At 40.5% G+C, this 14,358-nt stretch overlaps 1 protein-coding gene across 1 annotated transcript in view; it reads left to right on the forward strand.

Moving 5' to 3' along the window:
• The window catches only part of mrps22 (mitochondrial ribosomal protein S22), a 29,309-nt gene extending 15,027 nt beyond the window's left edge, over positions 1 to 14,282 (forward strand). The window contains exons 5-8 of the mRNA XM_080185546.1: positions 7,869 to 7,952; positions 8,597 to 8,742; positions 11,751 to 11,859; positions 13,043 to 14,282. Coding sequence (XP_080041672.1) covers positions 7,869 to 7,952; positions 8,597 to 8,742; positions 11,751 to 11,859; positions 13,043 to 13,162 — 459 coding nt within the window. The 3' untranslated portion in view covers positions 13,163 to 14,282. The remainder of the gene's footprint in view (positions 1 to 7,868; positions 7,953 to 8,596; positions 8,743 to 11,750; positions 11,860 to 13,042) is intronic.
• Positions 14,283 to 14,358: the final 76 nt, after the last annotated feature.

The raw sequence follows: 14,358 nt of genomic DNA on the forward strand, positions 1-14,358 counted from the left end.
CCAATGGAGCCACATTTATTTCTTAAAACGCAATTTTCTGGAGAACTTCCCTTTGGTGTTTAAAGACACGACACACAAAGAAGCTAATGATGATTAAATACAGCAGGTGTGCCCAGGTTTTGGATGTGGTGTCAGTTCTTGGCGCCGTTCCAATAAGGTAGCAGTGCATACAAAATGCTTCTGGCGACAGGCTCCTGCCTATCTGGATGCGCTTTGTTCTCCTCAATTATGCAGAGACTGGTAAATTATATGGAAATATTGTCTTATTCACAGCGCCTGCATGTCATCACTTCCATATAAGAATTATTTGATAGCCAAATGTCTGACCTCTAGATCTTAAGATGGAATAGCATCTCCTAAACAAAACACCAGTTATCCTTTAGATCGCTTAGCTACTGAGCTCATTTGAAAACTGGTCAGGATAAATGAGCAACGTGACAGTTCAAAGCTCTGTTCTGGGTGTGTGTATGTATGTATTCCTAGATGCTGGTACTTTGAGTGTATCAAAGAGGTCTATCAACAGCTGTAGCTGTGGGTGAGACTGGTTTTTTTTCACAACAAAAATGTGTCAGCAAGAATTCTAAAGAAAGTGCACAGTAAAAATGTGGCTCATAATAGAATTACAACTCACTGTTCTACCCATTCTTAAAAATAATTGTTCTTATATTATTTATCAAAAATGAAATGACCTCTCACCCATGCTTGCCTTGTCAGTTTGTAACCGATTATTTCATATTACCCGATGCAATTCAGTTTTTAAAGAAAATATAACAGAAGAACAGCGATTCAGTTAATTAAGCTAACTGCCATTTGCATGCTGTCTTTAAATCTTATAATATGTGTAGACTAATTCCTTAACATAACAAGTGCAGTTTTAAAACCTCCATCCTCACAATAGTTAAGTGCTGCTCATATAAATTTTTTTTGTCTTAATTTGAAAAATAAAATCTTTTGGAAAACCTGAAATAAAAGCCTACAACTGATCTCCTTCACTTGGTGGATTGTGCTCCAAAAATGGACTGTGAAGGATTTGAGCTGCTATAATGCCAAGCCGCTGAGAAGCCCATGCAGTAACGCAGGGTCCTGTTTGCAGGGACTCTATTTAAAAAGCAGGATTGAGATGGAGTTCAATTCACACCTTGATAACTTCAATGAATGAAATCAGTACTTAACTAGACTGGTTGAATACAATGGAAGAGTTTGTCTTTCACTTTTTATACTTCCTGCTGGCCTGAACATTTTGGGGATAAGTGTGAAGCAGTGCTCTATTTTAAACACCAAACTTTCATAGAAACCCTACAGAACAGAAGGAGGCCATTTTGGCCCATCAAGTCTGCACTGACAACAATCCCCATAAACCCACATGTTCACCCTGCGAATCCCTGTAACCCCACGCATCCCAGGACACTAAGGGGCAATTTAGCATGGCCAGTCAACCTAACCCACACATCTTTGGGAGGAAACAGGAGCACCAAGGGGAGAACGTGCAAACTCTACACAGACAGTGACCCAAGGCAGGAATCAAACCCAGATCCCTGGAGCTGTGAGGCAGCAGCGCTAACCATTTTGTCACCATGCCGCCCAAGTTTTGAGTTTCTTTAGGAGAGTGATGTTGTTGAGAGGAACACCATGTCCACCCTCAAAAATGCCGTGGAACCCCAAGAAGTGGGGAAATGATTGATTTTAAAATGTAGTTTATCCCTCAAAAAGGATATGGAGAAATTAGTGTTAATTTTCTACCACAGGCAGAATTTGGGGATGGATGGGTGGGGAGCTGGGCAGCCAAACATGGACTCTGCTGAAAATGAGCCCCACTAGGTTTTCTATGCATGTGTAGCACTCCTAGTTATTTTAAGTGGCAGCATAATTAATTCAGCAGTCAGCATGTCACTTTTTGTTTTCTGTTGCTGGGAAGGATTCAGCTCAGTGGCACTTTGACCCATGAAAAACAAGTGTTAAAGACAAGCTGTATAAAGACCCAATTTTAAGGGGCAAAATGAAATATACTTAATCTGTTTAAATGTATTTTTCTTTAAACAGTGCTTGCAATTAAGTATTTTTCATGTCTATAGTATATCAGGCCCATTCTTGCTTTTTCCATTTCTTGATGGATCTCCATCATCATGTCTCTTTGTCCTTCTCTCAAATCCCAGAAAAGGCAAAGACTTCTTAAGGCAATTCAGGAATCATCTTTCAAGTTTCCTCCTTGACTACCCTCCCCATGATGGGTTATAAATCAAAAATGCTAGTTTTTTTTTGGCTGCAAGTCATATTTAGCACAATCAACGCCCCCCCCCCATTCACAATCCCCCCTCCATTGCAAATTTGTTGACCCATGGAAATGCTTTTGTGCATCCACTTGCAGTTCCTGGTCACAAAACTTCACTCATCCGTGATTTAAAATGTTCAACTTCTCACCTAAACACATTTTGGTCACAGAAGATTAACAAAAGACTACTTGTTGTCTTTCACATGTAGAAAATGCACAAATCTGAATGTGCTGTCTCCAACTGTATGTGGTTTGTTGTAATTTACAGGATGCAGTAACTCCCAACCAGTATTTTATGGCACAGGTATATACAGCACTTCACCAAAAGTGAGTGATTCAAAGACAAGCAGAAAACATCCCAGGAAAAGTAATGATACTTGAACAAAAAGTCTCAATCTTAGGTTGACTGAAAAATGATGCAAGTGCTACCATGTTGATCGTAGAATCCCTGCATTGCAGAAAGAGACCATTTGGCCCATTGAGTCTGCACTGACTCTTAGGCAGAGCAACTTACCCAGATCTATCCCCGTAACCCCACATATTTACCCTGTTAATTCCTCTAACGTACACGTCTTGGGTCACTAAGGGGCAATTTAGCATGGCCAATCCACCTAACTTGCAAATCTTTGCACTATGGGAGGAAACCAGAACACTCAGAAGAAGCCCACGCAGACACGGAGAGGATGAGCAAGCTCCACACAGATAGTCACCCAAGGCCCTGGTACTGTGGGGCAGCAGTGCTAACCACACTGCCACTGTGCCATAATCAGGAATACTCTGCGAATGAATCCACAATGAGGTATATTAGGCAATCTGAAGAAGAAATGAAAGCTATTATTAGTGTTTCTGGTAGTTGTACTATCAAGTTAATACCTCTGAGTAGGAGATCCACAGAGGAAATGGAGGAGGCTATGTCAGTTCACCATGCAACTGCAGGAGAGTCTCCCAAGAAGGTGCAGGAATACATTGAGGAGGGAGGTTATTAGGCAGAGCATGTCTTCAGTGTAGATGAAACTGGCTTGTCCTGGAAGATGCAAGCTGGGACCAACATTTTGGAAGAACACTGCTCCTGGGTTTAAAGCAGTAAAACACAGGCTGGCACAAAGTTTGGCTAATGTGGCTGGCTTGAAATGCAAATCAGTGCTTATTTACAGGTCAGAAAACCCTCAAACTTCCTAAGGGAAAAATCTGTGAGCTTTTTGGAAGGCTAACAGCACTCCCTGCGTTTCAGCAGCAGTCTTTAAAGACTGGTTTGCCAATTGCTTTCTGCCAGAGGTCGTCACTTAACTGAGGGAAAGGAACCAGTCTTTCAATGTTGTACTGATGCTCAATAATGCGTCTGAACATCCACACTCTCTTGTTTTTACCTTCTGATATCCAATCAATGGAGCGGGGGGGGGCTCATTGCCTCATTCGAGGTTTACTACACCTGATGAAGTTCAGCCACATCCTTCATCTTCTGGAATCAGACCCCTCAACTGCAGCAGCCCCGATTGCTGGAAGCAATTCAACATCCTCCTAGCAGTTGGCATAATTTAAGGACTCCTAGGATGAAGTTAGAGCTTCAACCATAAATGCCTGCTGGAAAAAAGTTTGGCATGAGGCTGTGAATGATTTCACAGGGTTTCCCAATGTGGATGCTGAAGTGGCTAGGAATTGGCAAAAACAAACTGAAGGGAAAGGATTTGAAGACTTGACCGTAGATAAAATGGATCAGTTGCTTCAAACTATGATGATAGAGGAACTCTATGTCATCATAGAATCCCTACAGTGCAGAAGGAAGTCATTTGGCCCATTGAGCCTGCCCTGACAACAATCCCATCCAGGCCTTATTCCCATACCCCATAAATTTATCCTGCTGGCCTCCCTGACACGTAGGGGCAATTTAGCATGGCCAACCTAACCTGCGCATCTTTGGACTGTGGCCGGAAAGCCCCCCCCCCCACCCCCCCCGTAGCACCTGGGGGAAACCCATGCAGACATGGGGAGAATGTGCAAACCCCACACAGATAGTGACCCGAGGCTGGAATTGAACCCGGGTCTCTGTATGTGGAAGATTTACTGTATATTATTCCAGTATGGAAGAATTGGTTTCAACTGATGAGAATAGAAGAGCCTAAGAAGGTTCAATTCACAACAAAGACTATAGCAGATCTGCTAGAATAAGCTGAAGATTTGGAAAAGCAGGTGACAAACACCGATACAAGCATGGCAAGAAGCATTGCCTGCTGTAGAGTGATTGGTATAACTATCTCTCCATATTGAGGAGTTCACAAAATTAAAAAATAAGGTGAAGCAGTCAACAATAACATGGTTCACATCAAGGCCTGCCATGTCACTCCCCCTACCTCCACTCTCAGGCAAAACGTGGTACCTGTATATGTGTGTAATTTGGAATATTGTGTAATTGACAGGTTTTACACTGTGTTCTTGTTTATTTGCATTGGCAAACAATTCCTGCAGTAAAACTGTCTCAAAAACATAAGGCAGAATTTTGACATATTTTGACAAGGTGTCATCTTGGGTGGGAAAAGCAGAGGGCAGCCTGCCGGCTGTGCTGATGACTTTTCTCACTGTACTTTTAGACTTGTCAAAAAAATGAACCTGCCCCACTCCAAATTCAGCTTTTAAAAGAAAGGCTACTTGTTTATTGAATGAGATAAACCATGGCACAGCGCCTTACGTGCCGGGGGCACAGTGCCAGGATACTGCCCTGGCATGACCCGGAAGTGGGGGGGGTGCTGTACTCACCGGTGCACCTCTAGTGGGTTCTGTTCGCTAGGTGCAGGTGCATGTCGTGGGGGAGCTGTTATGAGGGTACACCAATGTGAATAGGCAGTTTAACCCAGAGGGGGACTATCAGGTGTAAAGTCCTGATATGCAAAGTTAAATAGATGCAAATAAGGATCCTGACTTAAGAACATAAGAAATAGGAGCAGGAGTAGGCCATCTAGCCCTTCGAGCCTGCCCCGCCATTCAATAAGATCATGGCTGATCTGTCGTGGCTCAGTTCCACATTCCCGCCCTCTCCCCATAACCCTTAATCCCCTCTCTTATCAAAAACCCATCAACCCGCATCTTAAAAATATTTAGCGAGGCAGCCTCCACCACTTCAACGGGCAGAGAATTCCAGAGATTCACCACCCTTTGAGTGAAGAAGTTCCTCCTCAACTCCGTTCTAAACGGCCCCCCTTTACCTTGAGGCTGTGCCCCCTCGTCCTACTGTCCTTTCTGAGCGGGAAGAGTCTCTCCACCTCTATCCTATCCATCCCATTCATCATCTTATATGTCTCAATGAGATCTCCCCTCATTCTTCTAAACTCTAACGAGTACAAGCCTAGTTTATTCAGCCTCTCCTCATAGCTCAACCCCCTCAACTCCGGTATCAGCCTAGTAAACCTCCTCTGCACTCCCTCCAAGGCCAAAATATCCTTGCGTAAGTGCGGCGACCAAAACTGCACACAGTACTCCAGCTGCGGCCTCACCAATGCCCTATACAGCTGCAGCAAGACCACCCTACTTTTATATTCAATCCCCCTCGCTATGAAGGCCAGCATCCCATTCGCCTTCCTGACCACCTGCTGCACCTGCAGGCTGGGTTTTTGCGACTCATGCACAAGGACCCCGAGGTCCCTCTGCACCGTCGCCTGCTGCAGTTTTTTGCCACGTAAGTAATAGTCCTTCCTACCATTATTCCTACCAAAGTGGACCACCTCGCACTTGCCAACATTAAATTCCATTTGCCAGTTCCTGGCCCATTCGCCCAGCCTATCTAGATCCTTCTGCAGACTCTCCACACCCTCCGCGCAATTTGCCGTTCCACCAATCTTGGTGTCATCAGCAAATTTCGACACCATACACTCGGTTCCCTCCTCCAGATCATCTATATAAATGGTAAATAGCTGAGGCCCCAGCACCGACCCCTGGGGCACTCCACCAGTCACCAACTGCCAATCTGAATAGCACCCATTAACCCCCACTCTCTGCCTCCTATTTGATAACCAATCCTCTATCCACGCTAACACCCTACCCCCAACTCCATGCCCCCTTACCTTCTGCAATAACCTCTTGTGAGGTACCTTGTCGAATGCCTTCTGAAAATCAAGAAAGACCACATCCACCGCCCTAGACACATCCCCATAGAACTCCTTGTTATGTCACTGGCAGGATGCAGGAACAATTGAGTGGGGAAATCCACTCAATTCTCTGCTGTCTCCACCTGTCCTGATTTCCCCCAGAAACAGGAGTGGAAAATCCACCTTGTAGTTTTTATTGCTTAATTTCCTTTTCAAAACGTCAAATTTGGCGATGGCCGGAATATATCTAATTTATTCACTTATAGAGTATGTTCACCGTTTGTGATTTCACCCTTCAAGATTTTCTGGGAACTGAACCACCACGAATGAGGCAACTTTACTGTATTTAAACATATTAAAAGTAAATTTTTACTGTATTTAAAATTTTTACTTATTAAAAGCTTTTAGCTTTACAAATATTTTTCATCAAGTATTCTGGGTGTATTTTTTTCCTGAGCTTTCTGGGACAGGCTACTGTGCCAATATTCTTATAATAAAAAGCAGCTGACTCATTGTTCCCAATATCATAGAAAAGCTGTCCTGAAACTCCTTTCCAAGTTTAGCAGAGTAAAAAGATTCTTAAAGACAGTAGCAGCTGTCAAAGTATCTTGTGCTATCTCAGAGTGCACCAAGGTATGGAAAAAGGTACATTTTGTGCCTTTTGGCAAATTACTGCTACTTGGGTGCTGGTCTGTATTTTTTAATGCTCTAAGTGGCACAAACTGAAATGGCTGTGATACTACTACCCACACTTCCTACTCATAAATGTGGGCATCAGCAAGAAGCCTGTTAGAACTGCACCATTCCAGGAAACAGCCTTTGAGAAGGCTTAAATAATTGTTGACAAATATTTGTAGCCTTTTTGAAGAATAATACATATACCCTTTCCCACCGCTCCCCACCAATATATAGCTTTTCTTATATAGATTTTCCACTCATCTGATGAAGGAGCAGTGCTCCAAAAGCTTGTGCTACCAAATGAACTTTAACCTGGTGTTGTGAGACTTCTTACTGTGCTTACCCCAGTCCAATGCCAGCATCTTCACATCTTAGATTTTCCTGGCATCTCTTTGTCAACATCCCTGTGGAAAGCCCCCAGTGGCACATTAAAATGGGCTACAGCTTGTGGAAATTATTAAATGGAGGCTGGACATAGAAATTTCTGAAACAGGCTAATGCAAAACATTCTGCAATCTCCTTTAATCTGGTCCAAAATCAAATTAATTATGCTGATTTTGAAAATGGGTGTGGAGCAGTTATGTTAAAATTTCTAACTCTACATAGGTCATGTGCGTGAGGATCATGGCACAGCTAAGAGTGTGCAGGTCCAACAGTGTCTGGGAAGCTGCATTCTTTAATCGCATCATTGCATTTATCTTCCTGCAATTTGACAATTTAGGGATTCTGCTCAATGTGTTCTCCAAACTGATTCTTTTTTTCTTTTTTCTGAATTACCAATGTTAATTTTTGATCACATGATTGTTGTATTGTACTTTTGATGTGATCACTGTTGCCCATTTTAGGTTGTTTTTGCTCAGGATCGTTATGAAGATATTCTAGATCTGTGTCTTATCCAATTTGAGCCAGATTCTGCTGATTACATCAGGGTGAGTACACCTTGTATCAGACTCCACAAGGGCGGTCAGTGAAATAGATACTTGAATGTATTATGACTGTGCAAGTCAAAAGCACTTCAGTTTGGTCAATGCACCATAGTTTCATCAGAGATTATGCAAGTTTTGAAGGTTACTCATCAGAGTGTAGAAGTCTGAGCTCTGTGTCCTACTTTATATCCCAACCTTTGAGCTTTACTATTTATGCTCAAAGAAGCTGAGTCTCATTTGATTACTGACCTCCCAAAGTCAACTCTGATATTTAAAGGAAGGAATAACTGAGGCACTGTGTCTCTCTGCTGTGAGGGAGGGTGTGTGGGTGTAACCCCCTCAGGCTGCTGTCATTTACCAAAGTGACTACGTTACTGGACACTTGTAAGTAGATCACCTGTTCAAAGTGCAGTTACTTTGTAGCATGGAGAGAAAGAATTCTACAGGAGATAAACTCACAAGGTATTCTTGATATATATTTTATGAACTCCTGTAGCTGTTGAGACATTTCAGCCAATTTGCTTCTGAAGATTATAAATTGACTTTCAAGCCCTCTACCACTTCAAAACTATTTCATTGGCTGTAAAGCGCTTTGAGATATCTGGTGTTGGAAAAGCGCTGAATAAATGTAAGTCTTTCTTTACCAGGTTCACCAGCAAACATATGAAGATATTGATAAACGTGGCAAGTATGATCTTTTGCGTTCAACAAGGCACTTTGGTGGGCTGGTGTGGTACCTGGTCAATAGGAGCAAAATTGATGGTTTACTAATAGACATGATTCAGAGAGACCTGTAAGTACAATTTTAAATACAGTTACATTTTCTCTCATCAGACTTATCAAAATTTGCATTTAATGCTTGAAATTAACTTCATGTAGATTGATTTTAAATAAAAAACTTTGTAGCTTCTCTTTACACAATTTGGTGCAATAATTCAAAGTGTAATTTTGGAACCATATGCACAAAGCCTTGGTAGCTCAAATTCTATTTCCATGTTTTGTTAGAAGATCGTGGTGTTTGAATTTTCCAGGTTTAGAGATTTGGATAAGTTAGTTTTGGATGCTTTTGTCACATTAATGGATAAATTCTGCTGGGAATTTCCGGCTGCCCTGCGGTGGGTTTTTCTGTGGCGGAGGTGACTCACCATTGGCCACTGGCAGGATCTTCCAATCCCACTAAAGTTAATGGCGATTTGCGTAGCTCTCTGGGGAACCCACTGCGAGGGACTGGAAAATCCTGCTAGTGGTAAGGGCTGGAAAATCTCAGCATAAGCAGCTCAAAATGCCTATGTATATATTTAAAACATTGATTTTAAACTTTACATGTGGCACATACGTGTCCATAGTGTGCATCACAAGGCTTGTGAAGTCAAGAATCCAGGATGTGCCTGATGTAGTGGGTAAAGAGATTACTAGTGTGGGACTAAACAATATAAAATGGAATGTATTACGATTTCTGCTGAATTACCTGATCTCAGCTAAGGGAGGAAATGTTACATCATTAATGTGTTACTTGGCTCCATGGCACGTAATTCATTCCCATGAAGACAAGACATTTGCTCCCTGTCATCATTCCCTTTATAGAGTTTGTATGACGTTGTAAGATTCTCGTGCATAAAAAATGATACTCAGGGTATCACAGAAAAACAGAGTTTTAAGTGCTGTCCCAAGAACATTATTTTTTCACACAAAATTCAGGGAAAGAAGTGCCAACTGAAATGTGTAAATTCAGTCTTATCATAGCCTGATGTGGAGATGCCGGTGTTGGACTGGAGTGGGACAGTAAGATGTCTCACAACACCAGATTAAAGTCCAACAGGTTTATTTGGAGTCGCAAGCTTTTGGACACCACTCCTTCATCAAGTGAGTGATAGCATGACTGGTTTAATCAGGTAAAATCCATTAGTTGAAAGTTTATTAACTCAACATTTAGCTTCCCAGATTTTGTAGACTGCCTTTGGTGCAATCGCAGGAATGATTAGAACACATGACAAGCAACAAGTAACTTTGGAAAGCTAACACAGGGCATTGGTGAGACTAGAGCTGAATTATTATGTACAATATTGGTTTCCTTACTAAGAAAGGGTGTAAATGCGTTGGAAGCAGTTTAGAGAAGGTTTAGCAGACTAATACCTGGAATCGAGGATTGTCCAAAGAGAAAAGCTTGGACAGGCCACAGGAGTGAAGAAGAGTAAGAGGTGACTTGATTGAAACGTATGATATCCTGAAGGGCCTTGACAGGATGGATGTGGAGATGTTGTGTGAGAATCTAGAAGTAGGGACCACTGATTAAAAATAAGGCACTCATCTATTTAAGACAATGATGAGGAGAATCTTTTTCTGAAAGTCATGAGGCTTTGGATATTTTTAAGACAGAGCCAGATAGATTCTTGATAAACAAGGGACGAAACGTCATTGCTGGCACATGGGAATGTGGTGTTGAAGTTACAATCAGATCAGCCATGATCTAATTCAGTGGTGGTGAATTGAAGACTTGAGGGGCTGAGTGGTCTAATCCTGCTCCTAATTTGTAAATTTGTATATTTTGACACTGATTTATTGGAAATTCTAGCAAAAAACTAGGAATCTGATTGCCCAGTCACAGTCCATGATTCTGTTAATTTGTCTTTTTAAAAACTGTACAAACAGTGGCCTTGCTGGTACAATAATGATCACATCCATCTCAGTCTTACAGAATATGTTATCACTATGACATGTAGAAAGTTGATCTTAATTTTTGTTCATAACTATTATAAATGGAGATAGCTGAAGGTACAAGCAAATGATTGGTTATAGATTTTGATGAACGTATTCAAAGCTAACCTATGTACAAATGTAGGCTAGTGAAACTAAAATGAAGTAATATGTTTTTTTACTGCAATTTCTCACTGCCTACGTTGAAGGGGTGCATTGGTTTAAAGCAGAATGATTTTAAAGCAACAGCACCATCTACTGGGAGGAACATAAAATATAGACCATAAATATTTGTCAGTATTGGCCCACACTTCACACTTAGTGCCAAAACTGTGGTGACGATTGCCCACAGAAATTTTATGGGCTTTTGCATTGCAACTTGCAGTCAGTGTGTCAGAAAGCACAGAGATTGGAGACCTGTGAGAACAGGACACATCTCTTCAGCTAATCAGACTGAAGATCCTCATGGAGGGACACACAAACTAGGCAGTGTAAATTAGAATATGTAATTCAACTTCAAATTAGATACAGGAAGCAAAAGAGAGTGAAAGATGATAGATTAGAAAAAGTAAAAAAAAATCTATGGAGTGAGATTCCATATTTGTAAATGTAAGTTGAGGACAAAGAGATTGTTTTATAATACCTAAAACTTAATCACAGCATTAAAATGTAAAACATTTTAGTGTTTTTAGTGGGTAAATACCACACAATTTCATGGTCTTCATGTTCTAAATTTCTTGATGATATACTGGTGGAGTGAAGCTTGTGGGAAAGCAGGACAAATCAGACAGCAATCTCCAGATTTCCAGCTTATAAGAGCATGTGCAGACACTGGAAGCAGTTATCTGTTTTAATGCATGATCGTAGTCAACATGGACGGTCTCACTGTTATTCCAACCACATAATCTGACCCCTTAAGAATTTTTACCATCACCTTGTTTGGGTAGGGGAAGAGATGAGGAACAAATTAATTTCTAATAAATTGAGTTTGGAGCTAGAACATAATTGCTGCAGTTCTTTTGAACTCAATGTATTATTTTGTCATTGACAATATTGGGAGGTTTATTTTATAGTTAGCATTTTTAAAACTGATTTTGTCTTTTGCAGAATGGATGACGCTATAAGTGTGCTTCAGCTATATCACGTGTTACATCCAGAGTGTCAGTCATCAAAGGAAGCAAACCAACAGCAAGCCCAGGGTATTGACCTGATTAAGGTACAATTTATTCTTTAAGAATGCTTGTAATCAGAGTTCTGTCATTTACATAACAAACTAACTCTTAGGTAGGCAGATTAGCACTCTTTAATTCCATCACATAAATATAAGTTCTCCTTCATTGCTAGCAATTAAGAGACTCACATTCAATTCTGTTTTATATTTTTTTAAAGAATATTCACTTGATTTAAGACTCTTCAAAATGCAATGTGTTGGCTCAAGAGGTAGTGCAGATGGGTTGGATTTAAAGTTCACTATTAGGGTTGCAGAAAGGGAATGTTAATTTGCATTTAAGTGTTGCTGGATTGAGATAGATGCAGAGTAAAAACCACAAATTCAGCCATTTCTGGGAAGTGATTCAGAATGAGACAGCTGACCCAATTCTTGCAATGTCCAAATACTGCAGATTACACAAGTTATTTATGGAGGATAGGAAGCTTTATGGTGCAGTGGTAGCATCCTACCTCTGGACTAAAAGCTCCCTGTTGAGTCCAATGCCAGGACTTGTTGGCCACAAAAGGAGTGTTCATAACATGATTCAATCGGCTACTGATCAGCTCAGTAATCTTTCCAGCACTTTGCTAAACAGAAAACCACGCATGTGGATGAAGATACGCTTTAAAAAAACCCCAAAGTAGTGGTTAGCATTGCTGTCTCACAGTGCCAGGGACGTGGGTTTGATTTCCTGGCTTCGGTCACTGTCTGTGTGGGTTTCCTCCCACAGTCCAAAGATATGCAGGTTAGGTTGATGGGCAATTTTGCATGGCCAATTATTGTCAGAACTAGCAGGGTAAATATGTGGGGTTACGGGGATAGGGCCTGGGTGGAACTGTGATTAGTGCAGACTTGTTAGGCCAAATGGCTGCCTTCTACACTGTAGGGATTTTATGATTTATACATGGAAAATAGAAAATGCTTTGTGTATGTTACAAATTTGGATTCACAACTTTTAAATTGAGGTAATTGCGGCAAAGGTCTACTGGAAAACAGCTTAATGGAACTTCACACAACTTGTTATATGGACAAGAATACAGCTATTTGACCTGAGATTTCAGCCTATATTTTTTTCTCAAAGTTATTTAATCTTGCTCTCAATCAACTATTACACATCTATCAATAATTAAAAGGAATATTGAATGTTGTTAAAGTAAGCCATAACATTAAACAATGTTTATTTTCCCAGATATTTTCTCGTACCGATTCCAAGAAGGGAGGCTATATTGAATTAGCTTTACAAGTTTATCAGGAAGCGCTCAACAGCTCTGCTAATCAAGATCTGCACAGGAACGAAGAACAAAATTAATCAGTCAGTCCGGTCCAACAGTTCTGAATTTGGCTCGTGTTAAGAACCTGATGGTAGAAACAAAACTTTTATACTTTCAATTCCAGCTGTGTTTTTAATTGGAAAATAATTACTGGAACATCACATTGTGACCATTTTCTTTTTGGAGTTTTAAAATAAAATGCCAGGCGTTCTATTGTTATCAGAAAAATAACTTGGAATGTGGGAGGGTGGGATACTGGACAATATCACGCCATCTTTGGACTTCTGCTACAATGTTAAGATTTAGCATTGGATTATGGCTCCATAGTTGAGTGCCTGAGTGATCTTTTATGACGCAAGCCTCAATATTTAGTTGTCAGTGGGTTATTTGACTGTGGGTGACATCATAGGTGATGTTACGCTGTCCACCAATATACAATGATTTTTATACCTAAAGGTAAGAAAAAGCTAACCCTCTATTGATTGTACTAAGGTTGATAATTGAGCAAAGCTTCTGCCATTTGGAATTTAAAGGCACAGGTAAATTATATGAAATACAAAATAGGAGCAAAAATAGACAATTTGGCCCCTCGATCATAATGGCCTAGGAAAAATAGGCCAGGTACTGTGAATGGATTGGCATGTCCCATTTTTAATAAGGGTGAGTTAAAGATCTGTTTTGTGGATTGCTTCCATCTGGAAACAAATACTGGTTATTGAAAAGTTCAAAATGTTTATTTGCGTAATTTAATATCTCCTTTGGATACAGACATAGTAGGGAAGGATTGAGATTGCCCAAGAAAATACAGGCTCCATGTTGACTGTTTTCAGCGCTTCAGAATAGTAGATATCCTATTATTCATGTTGCAGTAAAATCACTGCAGAAGTAAATAATTGTCCTCAAAATCGTGAGTGTGGTAATAGTTTTAGATAAACTACACCAACCAGTGACTTAATGCTCCAATAAACCTGTTCAATTTTTTAAACTAAATTTGCAATTAAACATTAAACATGCAGTTACTGTCATTATTTTGAAGATATTGTTGATATCAAAATTAATCCTCTCTTCATATAAAAGTGCAACCTAGTGTCAAAATGGTTTTAATGGTAAAATAAAATGCAGGTTATGAATACACTTAAGTCCCATCTTTGTGTGAAAGATGGGTTAATCGGGGCATGTTGCAGATGAAAAATTTATCAGCTTCTGGGTTTAGAATGGCTTACCCACTGTAATA

This window comes from Carcharhinus amblyrhynchos, chromosome 3 (assembly GCF_965287045.1).
Source record: "Carcharhinus amblyrhynchos chromosome 3, sCarAmb.v2.hapA, whole genome shotgun sequence".
NCBI lineage: Eukaryota > Metazoa > Chordata > Chondrichthyes > Carcharhiniformes > Carcharhinidae > Carcharhinus > Carcharhinus amblyrhynchos.